Raw genomic sequence first — 21856 nt, forward strand, 5'->3', positions numbered from 1 at the left:
CCTGTGCTTTTCTAGTTCACAGACTTGTTGGTTCTCCCAGGCTTCCTTTTTCCGTCTGTGAAGTCGCTTCTCCGCTCGACGGAGTTCGTGATAAATCTTTGCGCATGCCCGCGTTCTTTGAGAATGCAACATTACTCGGTATGCGGCATTCTTCCCTCAAGAACTGGACTAGTTAAATTCTGCACCCGTCGCCCTTCCCTAATCACCTCAGCCTTAGAGTTTGTGGCATCAAAACGGCGTACCATAGAGCTAATTTTGTTCTTCAAAGGTGCCACTTATACCTACCTGCACCTACCTAGAACGTACGACTATTTGGTGATATGCTTTACCTGGGACTTTGGAAATCTCCTTGCTTTAATGAAATAATCTGTGGTTCAACTAAGTAGCTCATAGCTGCCGGGTCCTATAGCGATTTAGGATGTAGGCAAACCGTTTTGACAATGCTCTTGATTAAGTACCGAAAACTTTCCACTCCCCTCACAATTTGGCATTCAGTAGACAGGATTTGCAAATATTTCCACTTCTTCTTACACCTTTTCAGCAAGATCCCTTTCAATCTGAATATGTTTCCAACATGTCCAAGTGTTATTTAGCTTTTCGAATGTTCACGAAGCTGTTGGTTTTAAACTCTACACATTATTCTATAACACTTCGTATCATAAAAACGCTGTTTTCTGCTTATGAAATACTTTTATTAAGCTTTTATTATAGTTTGCGAATCCTGTTACATAGGCGTAATATTCGAATTGCTATTTAAACAAAGGAGCAGATGGAATCGTAACAAAAACAAATTGCAATTATATCACAGTGTATTAAATCTATCTCTCGATCTTCACAATGAGTAATTTCACTGGTATTCATCATATCTTTTTGGAAAATTAAAATTTAGCGTGACCGGTGTAAATCTCAATACCGCCGCTGCTGCACAGCACTCTTCTCTAGCTAAGCTTTGTATTTTAAAATACTTAAAGTAGATAGCGTCTACACGTTTCTTATTATTGCTTCAAGCTAGTGTAAAGGATAATTGGAATTGAATATCACTATGACACGGACACCATGTCCGAAACTTACACCATCGAATATTGACTGATGTTCACCTGTTTGTGGGTTTCCCTTAATGGTAATGCTTCTTGTCATTAAGAATTAAAAGAGGCAGTTTCTTTATACGATTAATGTACACGACGAACGTTTTATGGTAATTGTACACACTGTAGACAGATTGTCTGGGACGTTGTCAGTTGCAATCCCTTTTATTGAGTAAATATTTTCATTATACTTTTATCATTTATTAATTGATTGGATTGTTGTCTTTTTAGAAGTACAAAAATCGATCTATATCGTTTTACAGTAACTGTTACACATATAAGATGATGATTACACTAAGGCATATAATATACGCTTCGTCTTCTATATCAAACCGATTACACTGGATTTATCATGCCGCTATCTGGGATGTTGATGAATATGATCAACTTTACAGGAAGAGAAAGTGAAAAGCAACAAATAGTTGATTGCATCTTTAGTACGGGTTTTCATCTTCAAAAACCAATCTTCGAAACTATTACGGAAGTTGGAATGTTCAGTACAGAGGTGGAAGCTTCTTAGTTAATTTCTACTTTTCTTTCTTATAGATTGGAGAAAAAGAGAATTGAGCAAATTTAAACATATTCATCAACATCATGCCCCTTTCCAAACAATAGACATTCCATTGAATTGTGAATACTTTATACGAGAAACGAATCATGGTTTTCCCAATATTAACTAAAAGTTCTGCATTGTGCAATACCCTTACAATACCGTACAACTTATTGCAAACGAATATAAAAGTATAAATCTAATTATCGTTACACAGAACATAAAACAACAAAAGATATTTGTAACGAAAAAGATTCCTTATCTCACAATCTACATCGAGTTAACTCTACAGTCACTTTGAGGAAATTATTGAATCGACATTTATCAAGTTTCGAGTCTTGTTCGGTCAGAATTCTTCGCGTTCTGCGACAACACACCAACTACATGTTTAAAATCAATAACATTTGTAGATTTCAATGTGATGTTATGTGTAGATTTGAAACAAAATTAATATACTCAAAATTGTACAAATGAAGCATATAAGCACGGGCAAAATCACCACAAATCGGAATGATCTGCAAAATTGAAGGAAAGATTCAGATTAATTCACGCTAAAGATCAATACCTGACATAATCCCACCTTCTATGCCCGATAACCGGATGTCAGAGATTCAAATCCACCTCTTGTTCCATATCAATGTGATTGATAGAATTTGCATTGCTATTGAACATTTGCGTATCGGGGGTGCTATGATCCAGTTCACCGCTTCTGCTCCCGTTCGCTGCCGATTGAATCCGTCGCGTTTTACCTAGCATCCAAGAAAATACTTTCCAAATATTCTTATTACTAAAAGTAGTTTATGTGGTTGTGTATGATTTGTGCAATTCTACAATGCGTGAATGTTGTGCGTATTGTACATTATAAAAATGACGGTGTATGTGTATGCTTGTGGGTTTTTACATGATATGAGCGATGGTGGAAAACTTCAGTGTCGTTTATTGATGCACAAGGAATAAACTCGAGAGATATACTATGAATGATTTTATGAACTAAGTATCCAAAATGTTGAACGATAACTTCAAAAAGAGCAAATGTTTTTTTTCTTCCCTCGGAAAACTATCCTGTATTCTTATGGCAAATAAATATTTTATTTATTTACTTACCACGGAAATATCTAACACGCGTGTTTCTTTTTTTGGATAAATGATTTCTACAACAAATAAATGACCTCTTGGACTTAATGAAAGATCGCGTAGAAAATCGATTACAACGTTTTCAATAGTCGAAGTTTTCGAGACACTCGAGTTTTAATTTTTTTTTATAAAAATGGCCGATTTTTCAGCTATTGAATTAGATATTTTGAAATGTGTGGTCTTATTATTATGGGGAAGCTTTTGGCAGTTTACTACTACACTAAGAGTGTCCAAAAACACATGAAGTTGGAAACAAAGGATTCTAACTCTCCAAGTGGTAAAGTCACAGACTTCGAATCCACCCGTGACTCTGAGGAATCAGGTCGTGGCCGAGGCACAGATTTGGGAGGCCTCACCTAATTCATGTTCCCCCACGGAGAAATCTGTGGAAGACAGGCTCTCCACTTCAGTGGAAAACCTACACCCGGTGTCTACCGCGCGGTCAGCCAAAAAGGATAGTACAGCAACTCCCTTAATGAGAGCAACTGAAAATCTGACTATTGCCGGTCGGTCAGTGACACTGTTACCTAACTTTTCTAAAACACGGGGGAGGAAGGCTCGGCAGAAGGAAAGTTCAGCCGCAAAGGAGAAGGAACTACAGGCTTGCCTGTCAGAACCTTCTCCTCCGCCTGTACCCAGAAAAAAACGGAAGAAAGGGAAGCTGGTAATGTGGATGCAACTGGTCTAACGCCGGTATTTGAAAATAGATCCATGCAGCCCGGACTCCGTGAACCTGGGAGGGCTTCTAGCCAACGACAACGGAAGGCACTGCGAAAGAAGACGAAGTTCGCAATCGAACGCAAGAAAGCGGAACTTTCGGTGGAAGGTGAGGACAAGCTGGTTACCCTGGTGAGATTCACACTGAACGCAGCAGACTTTTCAGTTAGACTGCATTTATGGCTACAAACATAAAAGTTAGCCAAATCAACCTGCAGCATGCCAAAGCTTCTTGCTATCTACTAGCGGCAAAGCTGACAAAGTTGCAGGACTGTCCTTATATATTTCTGGTTCCAGAGCCATGGGATCGTTTTAACAGAATCTGTGGTATTGGATCAGTCAAGGGGACAAGGATCTTCTTCGATGAAAGATCCTCGAGACCGAGGGCCTGCGTTCTGATGTCAAAATTGTTAGAAGCAACCATCCTGAGACAATTCTGTTCCCAGGACCTTGTTGCGGTCAACTTACAATACCAGGTTAATGGTAAGAGGAGAAATGTTATAGTTGCCTCTGCCTACTTACCCTATGATTCTTTGTGCCCTCCGCCGACGCAAGAACTAAGGGATCTGGTAGTGTATGCAGAATTAAGTGGTCTTGAACTTTTAATAGGTAGTGATGCGAACGCTCAGCAGTAGCAAATGCAATCCTAGAGGAAAGCTGTTTGGTTTTATCACTTCAACTGGTCTGATGACCGTGAACGTAGCGCCCTACGTTCGTGGGGCTAAGAAGAAGTGAAATAATTGACCTAACAATCTGCACTTCAAAGTTTTTAGAGTTGATTACACACTGGCGAGTGATAGACGTGGTCTCACTGTCAGATCAACGATACCTAGAATTCAATCTGACTATTGCGGGCGAATAGTCTGCAGTACAAAGACAGAACCCTAAGAAAATGGATTGGACAAAGTTCAATGAACTTTTTGGCAATAAAGTACAGTTCTCTAGGCGACTAAGGACTGGAAGATGAATTGAAAACTCCAAACTGCACACTTTTAGAGTGCTATGAAGAGCGCAATGCTGACCACGTTGCCTCCTACAGTTCACTGTAGTGTACCGTTACGGTCTCGAATGAAGTGCTCTAACACACTTCAAGGCCCTGATCCAATATGGATTGTTGCGCCAACGATTATTATTATTATTATTATGAAGACGCTTGTCCTATTTCCCGAGGCCAAAGCGGTAAAACGGTTCCTTGGTGGAACCGGAAACTGCAAAAACTCAGGAAATCAACCAGGCGACTTCTGAACCGGGCTTGCAAAAGTAATAAGAACGAAGACAGGAGAGGAGAGTTGACGGTTCTTGCAACCCCTTCAACACGCAAATGCTGCAAGGGGAACTGGAACACTCCGAAAGCGGTTGTTACCCATGATAAGGTGAGAGCTACCATACTGTCCTTTGAACATTTCAAAGCACCTGGCGTGGACGGCATCTATCCGGCAATGCTAAAGGAGGGTATGGAGTACTTAGAGCGACCTCTAAGAAATATTTTTCGAGGATGTCTTGTTCTGATGTACGTGCCATCCTCTTGGCAAAAGGTTAAGGTAGTCTTCATACCGAAACCTGGGAAAAATGATTATTCTAATCCAAAGAACTTCAGACAGATCAGCTTGACTTCATTCTTAATGAAAGGTGTGGAGAGACTGGTGGAGTGTCACAGAAGAATTGAAATATCTGGGAGTCAAAACTTCTTTGGAACAAACATGTAGAGATAAAGATGAAAAGATCCCTCACAGCTTATGGACTATGCAGAAGGACGTTTGCCTCGTGTGCCTCATGTGGTAATGTGGATATACGTTGCCATCATTAGGCTGATGTTCGTATATGCATCCGTAGTGTGGTTGGTTAATGTGAGACAAAAGGTTTTCACCGTAAATTAGCTGCACGGCAAAGAACTGTGTGTCTGGGTATCACTGGTGCCATGAGCACGACAACCGGTGCAGCTCTGAATACATTACTCAATTTGCAGCCCCTGGATATATTTATTCAAAGCACTGCCATGAAAGCAGCTCATAGACTAATTCGATTAGATCTATGGAGATACAATGGATGTGGGGGGCACAGAGCATTGGAAGAGTTACTGGGAGGACTGCATCCAGTTCTTACATACCCATACATCTGTTTAGCAGAAAGAACTGGAAAGTCCCAGAGGAATGAGTGGCGGGATATACGGAAGTCTTCTAAACCGATGGCTCAAAAACAGAACAGGGTTCTGGAGCCGGAGTGTATCTCTCGAATAAAAACGAGAAGTGGGCTTTTCCTTTGGGACAATATGCAACGGTTTTTCAAGCCGAAGTTTATGCGATCCTAAGGGCAGCAAACTTCTTTTGGCGCAAGGTATTACCATAGAGCACACCAAATGAATTTGCGTGGCACACGGTTAAACGCCTTCTCTAGATTCAGAAATGCAATGTAAAGAGGGCGATTATTCTCACGGTGTGTCCCCATGAGTAACGGCGCATCGTTTTCTTGGCAAACCCGACTTGATTTACGATTATTAGCATATTCGTAATCGTACGAATGTGCCCCAAAGGAATGCGTAGCGGTATGTACGGAAGTCTTTTACACCAGTGGCTCCAAAGCAGAACAGTCTACCTCCCGAATAAAAACCAGAAGTGGGCTTTTCCTTTGGGACACTATGGAACGGTTTTGTTTTTCAAACTGAAGTATATGCGATCCTAAGTGCGGCAAGCTGGGTGATTGATGAGCGGTTGAAGGGCAGACGCATCGCAATCTGCAGTGATAGCCGAGCTGCATTGAGGGTGTTGAGTAGTCCTTTGATCACCTGGAAAATCGTTCAGGAATACAGAAATCGTTTGAACTCTATCTCTAGATTCAATACAGTGGAACTACTCTGGGTACCTGGTCACTGTAGTGGAGCCTAAATGCTGCTCGACACACCAAACTTTTCCTGCCAGAACCGAACATGCGTACCGCAAAGTTTATCCTGTCGAAAAGCAGGAGGACTTGCAGGTGTATTGTGGGCATTCTGACAGGCCATATTTCACTAGCTGGGCATATGTTCAGAATTGAAAGTACTCAAGATGATACGTGTCCCTCATGTAATGAGGAAGCGGAATCCACGGAGCATTTATCAGCTATCCAACGAGGTATAAAAATCTGGCAGCCAGAAAACTCGTGCGCTGGATTCAATTGCCTTACCACGATCCGAAATGTAAAGTTCAAAATATGGCAGGTGTATCAAAACCGCTTCGTGGCTCTGTTGGTTTTCATCAAGGAACCGCCCTCTCAACACTCCTCTTTGTTCTTGTTATGGACACCGTCACACGGGATATAAAACGGCCAGCGGCCATTGCTTTATGCAAATGATGTTTTCCTAGTATCTGATAGAAAAAATGATCTCGAGCAGCTTGTCCAAAAATGGAATGATCGCCTTATGCAACACGGTCTCTGATTGACTCTAAACAAAACTGAATTTTTGACGTCCGATCCCCATGAAACAGGTACAATCACTGTCAGCAGCAGTGATCTGGCCAGAACTGAGCGATTTAAATACCTCGGGTCAACGCTATCAGCCAATGGAATTCCTTCATGCATTAACGCAACCTGGATGAAATGGTGTTCCACAACTGGTGTTCTTTGTGATCGACGTATCAACGAACATCTTAAATCTAAAATTTACCGCAGTGTAGTCGGTCCTGTCGCCCTCTATGGTTCTGAATGCTGGCCGACAATAAAAGGCAATGAACGGTGTCTTGCGGCAATGGAAACAAAGATGTTGCGTTGGGCTAGTGGCGTGACACGTTTTGATCACATCCGAAATGAGGATATCCGCAATCGTTATGGGGCTACACCGATAGTGGAAATATTGCAAGAGAGGCGTCTTCGATGGTATGGTCACGCAATTCGGGAAACACTTTAAACAGCATACATTGAATGTCAACAACACATTCAATTGCATCAAGTGATGTGACATCATTGTTGCACAACAACGTAGGCTGATAGTGTCTCTGTACCCCATGAAGAAAATATCGTATTTACTATACTAGCATTCAAAGAAAATTGAACGCATCAGATTTGTCATTGCTGCTCATATGTTAAACTTACATTTTGTTTCGACATAGTTCTTCTTTCAAAAAGTTGAGTCGCTTATCACTTGCACAAACACATATCATCACTTTAAAACTTGACAACCGTTCATAAAAAAAAATCTTAACTCAACACGGCAAGAACACTATGCCTATCGATTATGGAAAACTGGCTCCAGGGAAGATTAATATCTACGACAGGGTCATATTACGTATTTTTAATTGTTCAATGCAATTTACAACGCTTCACGGCTTTAAAAAAAATGATTTCATCAAGATTAAACTTGATCATAGCTCTACGCGATCCTTCATATATTTCCAAAATTTTGTGTTGCGTGCTTCACTTTCATTTTTATATTTCAAAATCATATCCATCGTTCTCCTAAAATATCGATGGAAGTAGAGACACAAAAATGATGAAATATTCGACCGAATTGAATGATCGAACTGAATTAAAAACTACTTTATGCAAAGGTGATGTTTCTATGTATGAACTGCTCAAACCGAAATGACAAACCAACTTTCTACGTGTTTAAATAGAATGAGGAAAAAACATGCAGAATATTCCGAAGCAAACCCGTCATCATTTTTCATAATTGTGACAAAACGCGCATCTATCACGTTTCACCTTCAATACCATACCTCCCGAGAAGCATAAGCAACCCTCATCATCACTCGGCGATTCTCGTTTTCCATCCTTCAGCTGCTTATTCATTTCGTTCATGCACCGTTGATAGTAATCATAGTCCTTCAGATACCATACTGGTGGCCATCGATGCTCCCTCAAGTATTCCTGATTCTCCTGATGTAGGGATTTCAACCCTTTCAACGAGAACTTGCAAATAACGTTGTAATTTACACATAAATACGACATGCACCATTCAGCCAGCTGATGAGCATTGTGTAACTACAATCAGACCAATAAAAATTGTATATTGAATCCAAACTAGTTCACACAAATTCACATACTTTTACTGGCTCTAATAACTTCAAGCAGTGGTCAACAGTTTCGTTCGTTTCATTTTGTGAGATTCTTGTTAAGTCTTCTATTACACGACACTCTACAAGATTCAATAATCTAGGTAAACATAATCTATTTGCTAACTCTAATAAATTCAGACATTTATCGGCTGAGATTGGCGGAATCTCATCTGTGTATAAGTAACACAGAAGTTTGTGGAATGTGTAAACAGTTACACCTGGAAATACAATCTTAAAAAGAAAACAGACCTTGTTAGAATTCATCAAGTGAATCCAAATCGTCTTTAGCATTTACCAGACTAGAATGTGCCTCCCGGAAGTCACCATTGAGCATCGCTCGCATTACATCACATCTCGCTATTAATACTGACCGATGGGACTTCATGTGACCATCATCTAGTTCAAATGCTACGTCACCAAAAAGTCCATTGTCTATGCAATACTTTTCTAGATTTTGTCGTACAAACTGCAACAAAATTAATAAATAATCGATTACTACTTCTGTCATTTAGAAGAATTGTTTATACGTATAATCTCGGATGCAATACCGTTGAATAGTGTTGAGCAGGTTCTTCGGAATTTGTCGTTATACTACTTTGCGGTTGAGACAGAAGCAATATCAATTGTGGCAGCTCCAGAAATTCTGCAGCCTGTTTTATCTCCTGCGAAGTGTGTAAAAGTATGGAACGTTAATGAATTCTCGTTCTCCAAAATGGACATTGTATAAATAAAAAAATCTCAAAGTTAACCGAATCATGTTTTGAAAAATGTACTACAGATTCAAAAAGATCTTTCGAATTTGAATTGATAGACCAGTAGCTTACTCCAAATTACAATTTTATTTTATAGTGTATATATAGGGTTGGGGAAATATAAATGTCGTATTTTGTGAATAGATGGCGACATTTCAACATATCTTGTGTTGTACTTATCGCATGGGGTCATACCGGCGACGATTTGAAGACGACAATCTGTGCTACAAGTGTCTCTTTGACAGTATTGTGATCGTACCTTCCAGTCTCAAGTTATAGCGCCTCGAAGATGGAGTCCACCAAGCAAGAAATTCATCATATTTTACATTTTTACTACCTGAGAGGTAAAAATTCAACGAAGGTGGCCGAAAAAATTTGTGAAGTTTATGGGCCCGAAACTGTAACGATTCGCACAGCACAGCGTTGTTTCGATCAATTTCGTTCTGGTGTAGTGAATGTCGAAGATACACCCGTACTGGTAGGCCAATCGTTGTAGAAACCGATAAAATCGTCGAAATCATCCAAGTAGACCGGCATGTGAGTATTCGCTCGATTGACCAGGAACTGGGTATATACCATAAAACCGTTTGGAACCATTTGCAGAAGACTGGATTCCAAAAGAAGCTGGATGTTTGGGTGCCACACGAGTTGACACAAAAAAATCTCTTGGACCGAATCAACGCCTGCGATACACTGCTGAAACGGAACGAATTCCGCCCATTTTTGAAGCGGATGATGACTGGTGATGAAAACCTCAAGCGAAAAAGATCGTGGTCGAAGCACGGTGAGCCGACCCAAATCATCACCAAGCCCGGATTGACGACCAGAAAGGTTTTGCTGTATGTTTTTTTCAATTCGGTCCTCTGCTGTGAGCAAGCAGCCAGAATTGGTCAATAGGAATGGTGTTGTGTTGTGTTGTTGTGTACGATATTGCGGTAAATTTTAGATTTGAGACGTTCGTTGATGCGTCGATCACAAAGAACACCAGTTATGGAACGCCACTTCATCCAGCTTGCGTTAATGCGTGAAGTAATTTCATAACGCAGTTCTCCATTGGCTGATAGCGTTGACCCGAGGTATTTAAATCGCTCAGTTCTGGGCAGATCACTGCTGCTGACAGCGATTGTGCCTGTTTCATGGGGATCGATCGTCAAAAATTCAGTTTTGTTTAGATTCAATATGAAACCGTGTTGCATAAGGCGATCATTCCATCGAGATTATTTTTACTATCAGATGCTAGTAAAACATCATCTGCATAAAGCAGTGTGTAGGCCGCTGGACGTTGGATATCCCGTGTGACGGTGTCCACAACAAGAACAAAGAGGAGTGGTGAGAGGGCACTTCCTTGATGAACACCAACAGAGACACGAAGCGGTTTTGATACACCCGCCATACTTCGAACTTTACTTTTCGGATCATGATAGAGCAATTGAACCCAGCGCACTAAGTGTTATTGTAAAACATACTAGATGAGTTCGTGTGCGCACGGTCAAACGTTTTCTCTAGATCCAGAAAGGCAATGTAAAGAGGGCGATGCTTCTCACGGTCTTTCTCCATGAATAACCGCGCAGCGTGTATTGCGTCAGTAGCTCCGCAGTTTTTGACAAATCCGGTTTGATTCACGGTTATTTCAACGATTTCGCGAATACGGTTGTCAAGAATGCGTTCAAAAATCTTCAGGGTATGGGAAAATAATCGGATCGGACGGTAATTTGAACATTCTGCTGGACTACCTTTCTTTTTCCATATTGGAACAGTGGTACTTTCTTGCCAGTCAGATGGTGTTCTTCCTTCCTGAATAACCCGATTAAAGAATTCACTGAGGCATTTTCCTCAAACCACTACTAAGAATGGGTATAATCCTCAGACTATTGAGAAATTGATCGAAAGGAAAATCAAGCAACACAATAGGCATGCCTATACAACACTCTTTGCGTACCAGACGGATAAGTATCCCGTATTCCTACCTATTTAACAACATCAGGAATTGGGTAAAAAAGTTCCAACTGGAAGTCGTAGGTTCGAGTCAATCGTCCACCTTACGGAACTTACTGAGAAGCGTCAAGGATCCTTTGGCGACGAAGGAAAAAAGCGGGATCTGCCAAATAACGTGTAGCAATTGTAATAAGATATACATAGGGCAGACTAAACGCCTGATAACGACTAGATTTAAGGGGTTATATACAGTTAGAAGGCCGAAAAAAAGCGTATTTTCCAGAATTTTTTTTGAGAAACCCTTTAAAGTTATTGATCTAAATATTTGAACATATATTATGGTATCTTTTAACAATATTTTCAGACTTAAAACTAGTAAAAATATTTATTTGGACAGGAGCTACAGCAGATCTCCGGAAGCTCCTCTCAAAAAAGACGTTTTGCGGTGACCACTATATCACTGAACTGGAACCTCTCAAATTAAAAAACCAAACAGATTTCGTTAAAGTAATGTTAAATCTAGTAATTAATCGAAGGAATAAGCAAAATAAATTTTTTTGACAAAATGGTGGTTTCTAGAAAAAAAAAATTGATTTTCGGCCAAAATTTCGGCCTTAAATTGTTTATAAAAAAAAAGTATTAATCGGTAAGATAAAATCTTCGATCAATTACTAAAAAATATATTTAAGAAGCTTGTGTCAAAATTTGAGATCAATCGGTTTAGCCGTTTTTGAGTAATGTTGGTCACCGACTTTGAAAACACCATTTTGAGAAAAACGCGTTTAAAGTTTGAAAAGCACTTTACATAAGATGAAAATTTTTTTTTTTCAACTTACATGGAGTCGTCTATTTCAGGACCACATAATAAACCCTCCGTCGCTTCGGCAGCTTCTAATAACTCGAGCTAATGTTGTCTGCGAGCCATTCTTCCATCTCGGGTGCTCTCACGCGCTTTGATATCGGAAATGGTCACGCGCTGCTCATCTTCTTTTTCAGCATATGAATGCGCATTAGGTCCAAGTGTGATTCCTATTGCCTTCATATAATATAATAGTGATGCCATTCCTTAATCCACAAAATTTTACTGCACCTTTTAACCCTAATCCGAAGACTCTCATGACAAATAAAAATCGTCGATTTATTTCATAAGCGTGCGCGACAAAAGGACTAGAATTTATGTTACGATCTGCACACTTATCACACAGCAAAACAATTTTAAAACCAAGTACTCGTCCAGAAGCAGTTTGAAACTTCACATTTCCGTCACAGGTCTTACATTTCACATATTCAGAAATTGCTGCAAACACTGTTATAAAATTTAAAATGCGATACTCAACAGACGGATCACGCGGAACTGAGATTTCCTCTTGTTCTTTAAATTTTTTTGCCGAGGCACTGAAACTACTTTCATCCGTTTCGGCTGTTTTTGGATTAAAAACATTTTTTCACATTTTTTGGTCTCGACTTACGTATGTTAAGAGATTTCCTCATTTCTCTAGAAGCCTTCATTTTCAAATTACAAATAGAATTTTAACGAACTCACAAGTTTACTGCTTGGCTTAGCTGCTTATACTGACTACCACTCTTAAATATTTTCCAGTTTGGGGAGAGCAAAATTAAAATTTACCTTTCAGGTATAAAAACGAATACATTAGAAGGGAATATTTAGAATAGGTAGGTGCACAAAAGGGACACAGCGTTCCAGGTAAGCGCTGCCGCTCCGGCCTTATGCTTTCAACCGCTCTGAAACGCCTTTTAAAATTTGCATGTAACTTCGAAAATATTCACCGGAACGATATGAAATTTTCTGTCTGTATTCTTAAACATATGTACATTAAGAAAATAAAATAAAAAAAATCGTTTTTATGAAAATTCTAACTGTATATAACCCCTTAATGAACACATCAAGGAAGCGGTAAGTAGTGTTCGGAAACAAAAGTCGTGCATAAGATCATCAGTGACAGTGCACATAGTCGAGGAAGCCCATACCATTCAACGCGAAAATCTTGAACTCTTGCGTCATACAAACCGAACAACAACCTTGGATCCTTGGGAAAGTCTAGAAATTTTGAGAGAAGACGCCACGCGGTTATTAAACACATATTCCAGTAATTGCCCCACAAAATTAACAAGACTCGCCGCGGTAATGTGTCCGAGACACGTGTTTGCTAATAAAATTGTAGTTCTGAGTAAGTTACTGGGCTATCAATTTAGACTTAACTACAAATGGAAGACAATATCTAAAATCTTTCGAAGGCTAAACACAAATTTACCAATAGCAATCCGATAGGGGCTGTCTGTGAAATTCATCAATCCAAGTATTAAAATTTGCTACTGAAACATCCTGAAAATAAATTACCTGCAAGTTTTGGAATTCCCTTTCAATTGTTCCGGTATAAATGAACTTTAAACATTGATTCATCGCTTGCGCCGTAATTAGTTTTGTTAGTGTGACAATTGTTTGTGTGAAACTGAGACCACGACCGGTATCAACCTATCAGGAAATTATTAAATTAAACATTTCATACCAACAACCACTACAAGTCTTACCTGTGTTATTCGAATATTTTGGAAAATTGGATGGTGAAGATCTTTATAAAAATCTGTTGGTTTCTTAGTTTCTATTAATGGCAGAGCTTGGTAGCTCGACCTTCTTTTCAAATGTTCCCACATTCTGTGAAACATTAACGTTTATTATTTAAGCGCTTAGATTAGAAGAAAATTAATGGTACCGTGAAGATTTTGTTTCGTTCCGAATTAAATATTCTGTGTCATCGTTAAAGTCAGCTGCAGTTGCCTCTCCAAAAGTTGAACTTACCTACAAAGAGTCCGGAGCCGGAATCAAGTACCTTTCTCTAAATACAAATATAAATGTTCGACATACCATACTTGACTCGCTACTGCTTCGACCGCCCATATCTGACAATTCGGTTGTTAACAAACGATAAAAAGGATTTGAACCTGCAGCTAACATGAATTTGTGCACAGCAAATTTCGCAGATCCAACAATTAAAATTAAATCTGTATAGCACTGGGTAAGCAACATATTGAACATGTCTTTCTGATAAGTTCCTGTCACGACTGCCACTTCTGGTGGTGGTGGCTTTGGAGGTCGGAACGGAGCCTACAGATTGAAAAAGTTTCATATTTGAAACTGTATCATTAATTCATTGTTTCCCTTTTCCCATACCTGCAATAATGGTCTTTGAACTTTCTTTAAATTAGTGATCCAAAACCGTTGTTGTCGTCTTGCAATCAAAGCTGCTCGAATAGCATTCTCGAAAACTTCGTTCACTCCAAAATACGTAAACACACTGGTCTCATAATACGCTACACCGAGCTCCTTAGCTACGGCTCTAGCTTCATCTGGCATCACCAAATCGCTCTTAATTGCAGCTCTGCAAGCGAAAAATAAATCAATAGTACTTATATGTTACCTCACAGTTCAAAACGTGCATCGTGTGCAATATATTGTGACCTATACCTAACAAAAGGACTGCGGTCACCAAAATACGACAGATATGTCTCATCTCTATACATATATCGCAAATCATTCTTACAGCCTACGAGTATTACTGGAGTATCTGGACAGAATCTTCGAATTTCAGGGAACCACATAGCCTTGCAATTGCGTAAAGATATTGGACTAGCAATTGAGAAGCACAATAAGACTACATCAGATCTGAAAATAAAAATGCCTCTGTTGTTACTCAAGTACCACAAGAGAATGTTCGTTATAATTTCAATTACCTGCCATAAGCAAATCTTCTGTCTTTATCATGGTCACCGAATGTGTCCCACAACCGAAGCGACACATTAACGCCATCAACAACTTCCCACGATCTTTCAAGTACCTGTATTCAAAATTTTATGGCTAAAATCCTTATAAAATAAAAATTGGTTAGGCTTACATCTTTGTATATGCGATACTGATCGATTGCCCAGACAGTTGGGACATGTGTGGACAGCAATTGTGATAATGAGACATGTTTGTTACAAGCTCGGGCACAAATTAATCTTGTTTTTCCTACGGCAGTATCACCGACTAACACACACTTCACCAATTCTTGGTGCGGCTGTTCGTTATCCATTGTTCCATGCCAACGATTACTGAAAATTAAGAAAAATTTCGGCTCATTATATTGCGAAATCGATCCAGAAAATACTGTAACAACTCCACACAGGGCTCTAGAGAGTGAAATCCGAGGCTCGGGTAAAAACTATAAGGATCCTTCTATTATTCTTTTAGAATTAACTATTTCGTTACGTCTCTCTACTTTGGCGGCCTGGTCTGATTATGCTCCAGGTTAAAGTTGCATAATTCGGCAAGTCCTCACACGACCTCCTCGTGGTGACCGCTGGAAACCGTCTTCGGGCGGGCTAAGAGTGTGAAGGGCCAGCTCATCCAACTGACGAGGATCTGCTTGTCTGCTGGTCATGTGTTAGGGGCAAATAGATCTGGTGGGGAGATGGACCGAGAAGGTGCTAAGAGGACCCCAAGACAAGGTGGAACAGCATACGCCGAGGGCTGCGTGGCCAATGGGGAGCTTGGTCTTTAGTATGCGAACTCTGAATACACCTTCAGTTTCAAATAAGACCCTTACCCTTTCGGCCGGGCCAGCCAGGGTGGACATTCTTCCCGGACTACTCGTGGGACCAAGACATAGACTCAATTCTCAAAAAACAAAAATAGAAAACGACGATAGAAGAAGAGGGGGTGATGCCAGGCGCATCATCGGAGGACGAGCTGCTGGCCTCCAGCCAGGAGACAGTAGCCGTCGAGAGCAGTACACTCGGTGCCAGCCGTAGCACCGTTGTGCTGAAACCAACTGCAGGGACCTCCCGGAGCGAAGCGGCAGACGGACTAGTGGCTTCCACCCTGGCATCCACTGCCGTCAAGCGGGATGTAGCAAGTACCGGGCATAGTACTTCTAACCCGAAACCCTCAGCGTCGGGGGATCCCTCGAAAGCGAAAACCGACAAGAATGTCGGTCGCCGGAAAACGACTAAGAAGCGAAAGTCCACTGATGCCTTGCTCAAGAGCCAGTACCAGAAGATTGCTAAGAATAAGGAGGCCGGTACTGTCGACGAGACAATAGCGAAGTCCATCGCTCTGATACGCAGTCGATCTCAAGACGAGGTCGAGCAAGATAAGAAGCGGAGCAGAGTGGGCAAGAGCGCAGACGCTAAGCAACATTCGAAGGAAATTGCGCAGCAACCGTCAGCCGACGGGCCACGAACTGCGAAGCCCTTCAGCGACGTAGCCAGCAGCCACTTACGTGTGGCGCTGGCGGATGGCAATTCTGCTAGCGGCAAACTAGCGCTGGAGGTGTGGACCAGTGTTGAGGCCAGGCTGTCAGGCATGATCTATGAGCATCTCCTGAATACCGAAGGCAAACACCCGGGACTCATCCCCCACTTTGATTATTCTCAGGTGGTCCGTGGGTTCCACGTAATAGCTTGCATGGACCAGTTCTCTAAGGACTTTCTCGGTTCGTGTGTCGCTAAGATCAGCGACGCCTGGGAGGGAGTAAAGCTTAAGATCATTCCTTACAACGAGATTCCCAGGAGACCGATTGCTCACATTTTGTTGCCGAAGATCCGCATGGATAAGGATAAGCTCGTCCAATTCCTGCGCTTTCACAACCCCGGGATTCCCGTGGACGACTGGGTTGCTATCAAGGAGAAGGAACCTCAGACAGCCAGCCTGTACTACTCCGTATAAACGAGGAGTGCCTGGAGGCACTGAAAAAGGCCGACTATAAAATGTGCTTCGGACTCAGGAATGCAAAGGTAAAAGTGTTCTGCTCTGCAAAATCGGACGACGACCTAGACCCAATCGACGCCGCCAACGAGCTGTTGGAGGAGATGACGATCGATGCTCGGACGGGGACTGACGAACCCTCCACGCAAGCACATCATGCTGAGGGTAACGCAGATAAATTTGCATCACTCGAAGTGCGCCTCGGCTAATCTGCTTGTCTTCCTCTTAGAAGAAGACATCGACATCGTATAATACAGGAGCCCTGGGTCGGAAGCGACTGAACCATCAAAAGGCTCCAAAGTAAATATTTTAATTTATTCCACAGTACAGGAGACGATGATCAGGATAGACTTAGAGCATGTATTCTTGCGAGGAAGGCTTGAGTTCCAGCGACCTAGTCGTGGTCAAGCTGGAGGAGGCGGGGGTAGAGAACGTGTATATTTCCTCGGCTTACATGGCTCACGACCGATCAGCTCCGCCAGAAGAACTACAACATCTGACGAACACCATAGCAAAAAAGAAAGCCAACCTGTTGATAGGCTGCGGCGCTAATGCAAGGCATACATTTTGGGGCAGTTCCGAAATCAACGTCATTCTTTGATTTTATTATTACTTTAAAGCTATCTGTGTGTAACAGGGGCAGTACACCAACCTTCCATTTCCCCTGCTCGGAGAACTGTAACAGTTGGGAGGAGGTCCTTGATATCACCCTAATAACCGACAATGGGATTCTTAGGGTGGAGGACTGGAGAGTGTCTGACCAGAGATTCTTCTCTGATCACAGTTGGATACTTTTCAGTCTAGATCTCGCCAAAGAGGCCTCCTAGCCCTTTAGAGACCCCAGGAGGATCGACTGGAGAAAGTTTGGTCAGGTAATTAAGAACAAACTCTCCGGTGCGCAAATTGGTAAGATTAGCACGACAGACGAACTGGAGTCAAAGGTCGGGGCTCTGGAAAAGGCATTCGATACCACCTTTAAAGTCTTATGCCCTACTAAGTACAGTAAAAACACCCTGCCACCGTGGCAGTTTCTCCGCATATAAATCTCCACGTCCAGATGGCATAATGCCAGTAATGATACAGAAGAAGAAGGGTTGTGCCGTGGCTTGTTGAGATTTACCGGAGCTGCATCTCTTTAGGATACGTACCGCAGTCCTGGAGGTTGCGCACAAGTGGTCTTCATACCGAAAGCAGACAGGCGCGGGTATGAGTCCGCGAAGGACTTTTGACCAATCAGCCTGACCTCTTTCGTGCTGAAGGCACTAGAACGCGTCGTAGACATTCACTTAAGGACGATTATGGAGAGAACGCCTTTCTCTAAAGCCCAGCATGCCTACCTCAAAGGAAAATCCACAGAAACCGCCCTCCACGAGGTAATTGGCACGGTTGAGTGGTCACTGCAGTACAAGCAGTATACAGTATAAGCTTTTAACAACGTTAGTACCAACGCTATCAGCATTGGATTGAAGGGGTATCTTACGCATTGGGTTATATCCATGCTAAGCACCAGGATAATCCAGTCGAAGCTGGAAAGCAACCACTTGACCAGAGCTGCGAACAGAAGCAGGTCCCAGAGTGACACCATCTCTCCAGTGCTCTGGTTAATAGTAATGAACGAAATTTTACGAACAGTGGATAGCAGCGGGGTGATGGTGGAGGCGTATCCCGACAACGGTGATATTAGTGTCAGGGATGTTTCCGTCCATTATGAGCGACATCATGGAAGGAGCGTTGTGGGCCGTGATGCGGACTCGGCATAAACCCAACCAAAACGAAACTTTTGCTATTCACCAACAAGGCAAGGATACCTGAATTCCACCTACCACGGCTGAATGAACAAAGATTGGTTCTTTCCTCTAACGTAAAGTATCTGAATGTAATCCTGGATCCAAAGCTAAATTGGAGATTGAACATAGAACTGAGGGTTAAGAAGGCCTGTATAGACTTCTGTGCCTGGAAGAGAACCTTTGCAAAGAAATTGGGTCTTCGGCCGAGGTGGATGTACACCGCTCTAATGCGTCCGCTCCTAACGTACTGCTCTATTGTATAGTGGTAGGCTTTGAGCAAAAAATTCAATAGGATGAAGCGCTACTGCTACTGGGGCTCTGTAGTCCTGCCCGGCAGATGCTCACAATGTACTCCTGCATCTCCTCCCACTAGACCTCCATATTAAATACGTTGCAGCATGCGGTTCCGCCAGACTACGTGAGTCCGTATGCTGGACAGCGAAGTCCTACGACCACAGCAACATCCAAGACGAAGTTCCTCGGGAAATCTGGGCATTCCCCACGGACTATGCCACACGCAAGCTGAACTTCACGAGAAATTTTGCTGTGGACTTTCCAACCAGGGCAAAGTGGAAGACGTGTTGCCGATTATGACCCAGTATTCTTTACCGTTGGATCAAAGATGATCTGTGGAGTCGGCACAGGGGTTTTTCGAATACACACATTGTATCCAAGTTATATGGTCTCCCAGGTTTCGCCAATGTACTCCAAGCGGAAGTACTGACGATATTGGAAGTCTGTCAATGGCTGGGGGGAGATTCGGGCCCAAGCGTAACATAGATATTCTGACCGACAGCCAAGCGGCCATCAAGGGCTTGTACTCAGCGACGACATCTTCCAGGCTGGTGGGGCAGTGCAGAGACACGCTGAACCGTCTGGATGGCACGTTCAAGGTCACCCTCCGGGCCGGGCATAGGAACATAAAAGAGAATGAGCGGGCTGGCGGATTGATCAGGCAAGGCTGTGCTCTTGGCAGCCTTCCGGTGAATACAGTCGGGGTTTCGCTGGCGGCTGTCAGGGGCGGAGTCTAATCGCACTACCTAACACCCGCGGGTCTTAGATGGCAAAGGATAGCAGCTGTGCAAAGTCAAGGAGAATTTGGCCCGCCTCAGAGCGAGTTCTAGCTGCAGGATGGAAGAGCTGTTTTCTCTGAAGATCCGAGCCGGCTAGACTCTGCCTCCCTGTTCTCATAACAGCAGCCACGGTCTTACGAGTTTGTGGCATTAAAACGGTGCACCACAGCGCTAATTAGGCTCCTCGGGGCACTCTATCTTTTCCCATTACAGAATTTCTCGTGAATAGCATCAGAAAGCTTGGCCTTCTCAAAAAATCACAATTTCCCACTCCATCATCCTACCCTCCATCATTTAATCCCAGATTTGATACCATTTTCGGAAACTACATAAAATTTCTTATAAATGGATATTTTTTCAATTGTGCAAATTTCTTACATTCTAAGGTTTTGACTTATTTCTTTTTTGAGTTTAACCCAGGAAAAAATTCGCCCTGACTAGCCGGACCGCATACTTAAGACCAAGCTGGAGTCTTTTCAGTACCCTTCACGATGTAAGGGGAGGAATCGTTCAGTTGATGTATTGGTCAGTTTATTTGCCTCTAAAACACAACCGTCAGCTGGAACTCTGTTGGCGGGTACGGCCCAACAGGCATCATATTGATCAAAACGCGTGAAAAAAATGTAACACTTAAAAATTATAAAAGATCCTAACTTTCACTTAGGGCAGTTGTCAACATCTTATATGTACATATCGTTATCCCCTGATCGAACGAGCGCATTTCGTTGTCATGGAACCACATAACTTGAAGAAATGAGAGAAATACAAATTTTTTGGGAAGAAAACCACGAGATTTGCCAGTTCTTGTTTAATCCAAAAAACAAATACCGAAATTGCTGTACGCACTCTAAATTGTGCAGAGTGTAGTTCTGTTACTATGGCACATGGTCCTGTGAATGGGCCTCGTTCCCCAAGACTGATCTCTCACCGAAGTGTGAATGAGGTAACGTAAACCCCTGTGATAATGTGCTGTTACTACCAAATAAAAACATCCCAAAGAAATGCTAGTTCTTCTCACTCGTCACGGCTCAATGCCCTCCACTCACAAATGCAATTTATAATAACTGCGAAGTAAGTCTAATCGCAGGCACGGGGCTGAGCGGCTACTATAATTAAATTATTCATGTTCCATTTACTTTGTTGTGGCTCGAACAAACAAAGTCGTGTACCGCGCAAAACTGCTCTGTGCATTGAGATTTACTTACCACTTCGCGAGAACGGACTACTGTTTGCCCAGCCTTTTATCAGATGCCAGTGAATGCGAATGCTAATGCCGATATCGTTACAGTCTCTTGACATTAAAATCGGTTGAATTCCAAAATTCAATGGGCCCGAGACCTTGGCTTTCGGCTGCTCGAACCGGGTGATTTCCGCGAAATTGGACTGGTACGTTCCTCTTTGCTCATCCCGCAGTCGGTCACATGGTTACAGACAAACTCTGCAGGCGGTGGCACGCATCCTTGACCGAAACTAATGCACTATCTGAGTAAATAACACTCCAACTGACCATCGATCCAACACTCGAAACGTCCGATTGGCGGGCGGGCGGGAGTGCACTTCACTAGAGCCGAGCCGCACTGACACGCCGCGAACTCGTCACAATTTGCAGTATCCTTGTCGCTAGGCAGGACACACTCTGCGACGTGTCCCCCGTGAATCAGCACCGGGATCTCAACCAATTAACGAGATTCTTATTTATTGATTAAGCACGGTCTGATCTTGAACTCGAACTCGCAGCGACTCGACGGTCGCGGACTCGACTTTTTCAAATGCGTAATTGAACGAATTCTCCGTCGACACGCAAAAAGCCACTTCGTTTCGCACTTCTGAACATTTTGTTTACCCACACAATTATTTTACATCACTTGACAATTACGAAGAATTTGTCAATCGCGACGTATCTATTTCTTTATCCATTAAAACTGCTTCCTGCTTTCTACCGTCTTCTTCGCCCGAATCTCGACTTTTTGCTTTCTCCGTGCATTCTATTCGCCGTGCGGCGAGCCTTCAACGGTTGACTGGTGCGGGCTGC

The 21856-nt window shown here is 42.3% G+C and overlaps 1 protein-coding gene across 6 annotated transcripts; it reads right to left on the reverse strand.

The window, feature by feature from the left end:
• Positions 1–670: 670 nt before the first annotated feature.
• On the reverse strand, positions 671–21789 carry LOC119647482 (rho-related BTB domain-containing protein 1). Of its 6 annotated transcripts, none has more exons than XM_038048433.1 (16): positions 21030–21789; positions 15112–15310; positions 14951–15054; positions 14685–14882; positions 14391–14598; positions 14085–14324; positions 13933–14018; positions 13751–13874; positions 13560–13694; positions 13474–13497; positions 9062–9175; positions 8809–8979; positions 8502–8744; positions 8175–8439; positions 2216–2402; positions 671–2150 (listed from the first exon to the last, which is right to left on the reverse strand). In XM_038048433.1, the coding sequence occupies exons 2-15, from the start codon at positions 15289–15291 to the stop codon at positions 2239–2241; spliced, it is 2256 nt and encodes a 751-aa protein (XP_037904361.1). In that variant the 5' UTR covers positions 15292–15310; positions 21030–21789; the 3' UTR covers positions 671–2150; positions 2216–2238. The 6 variants fall into 6 exon arrangements, with proteins under 6 accessions (XP_037904361.1, XP_037904360.1, XP_037904359.1 ...); XM_038048432.1 differs by having other exon boundaries at positions 2216–2384; positions 9041–9175; XM_038048431.1 differs by having other exon boundaries at positions 9041–9175.
• Positions 21790–21856: the final 67 nt, after the last annotated feature.

The sequence above is a fragment of the Hermetia illucens genome, chromosome 2 (assembly GCF_905115235.1).
Source record: "Hermetia illucens chromosome 2, iHerIll2.2.curated.20191125, whole genome shotgun sequence".
NCBI lineage: Eukaryota > Metazoa > Arthropoda > Insecta > Diptera > Stratiomyidae > Hermetia > Hermetia illucens.

Coding starts and splice junctions, on each gene's coding strand:
- LOC119647482 (XM_038048431.1), bottom strand. CDS start 15,291: ATGGATAACGAACAGCCGCACCAAGAATTGGTGAAGTGTGTGTTAGTC. Junction 14,883..14,950: donor AGAAGATTTGCTTATGGCAG/GTAATTGAAATT, acceptor TTTTATTTTCAG/ATCTGATGTAGTCTTATTGT. Junction 8,745..8,808: donor GGGAGGCACATTCTAGTCTG/GTAAATGCTAAA, acceptor TTTCTTTTTAAG/ATTGTATTTCCAGGTGTAAC.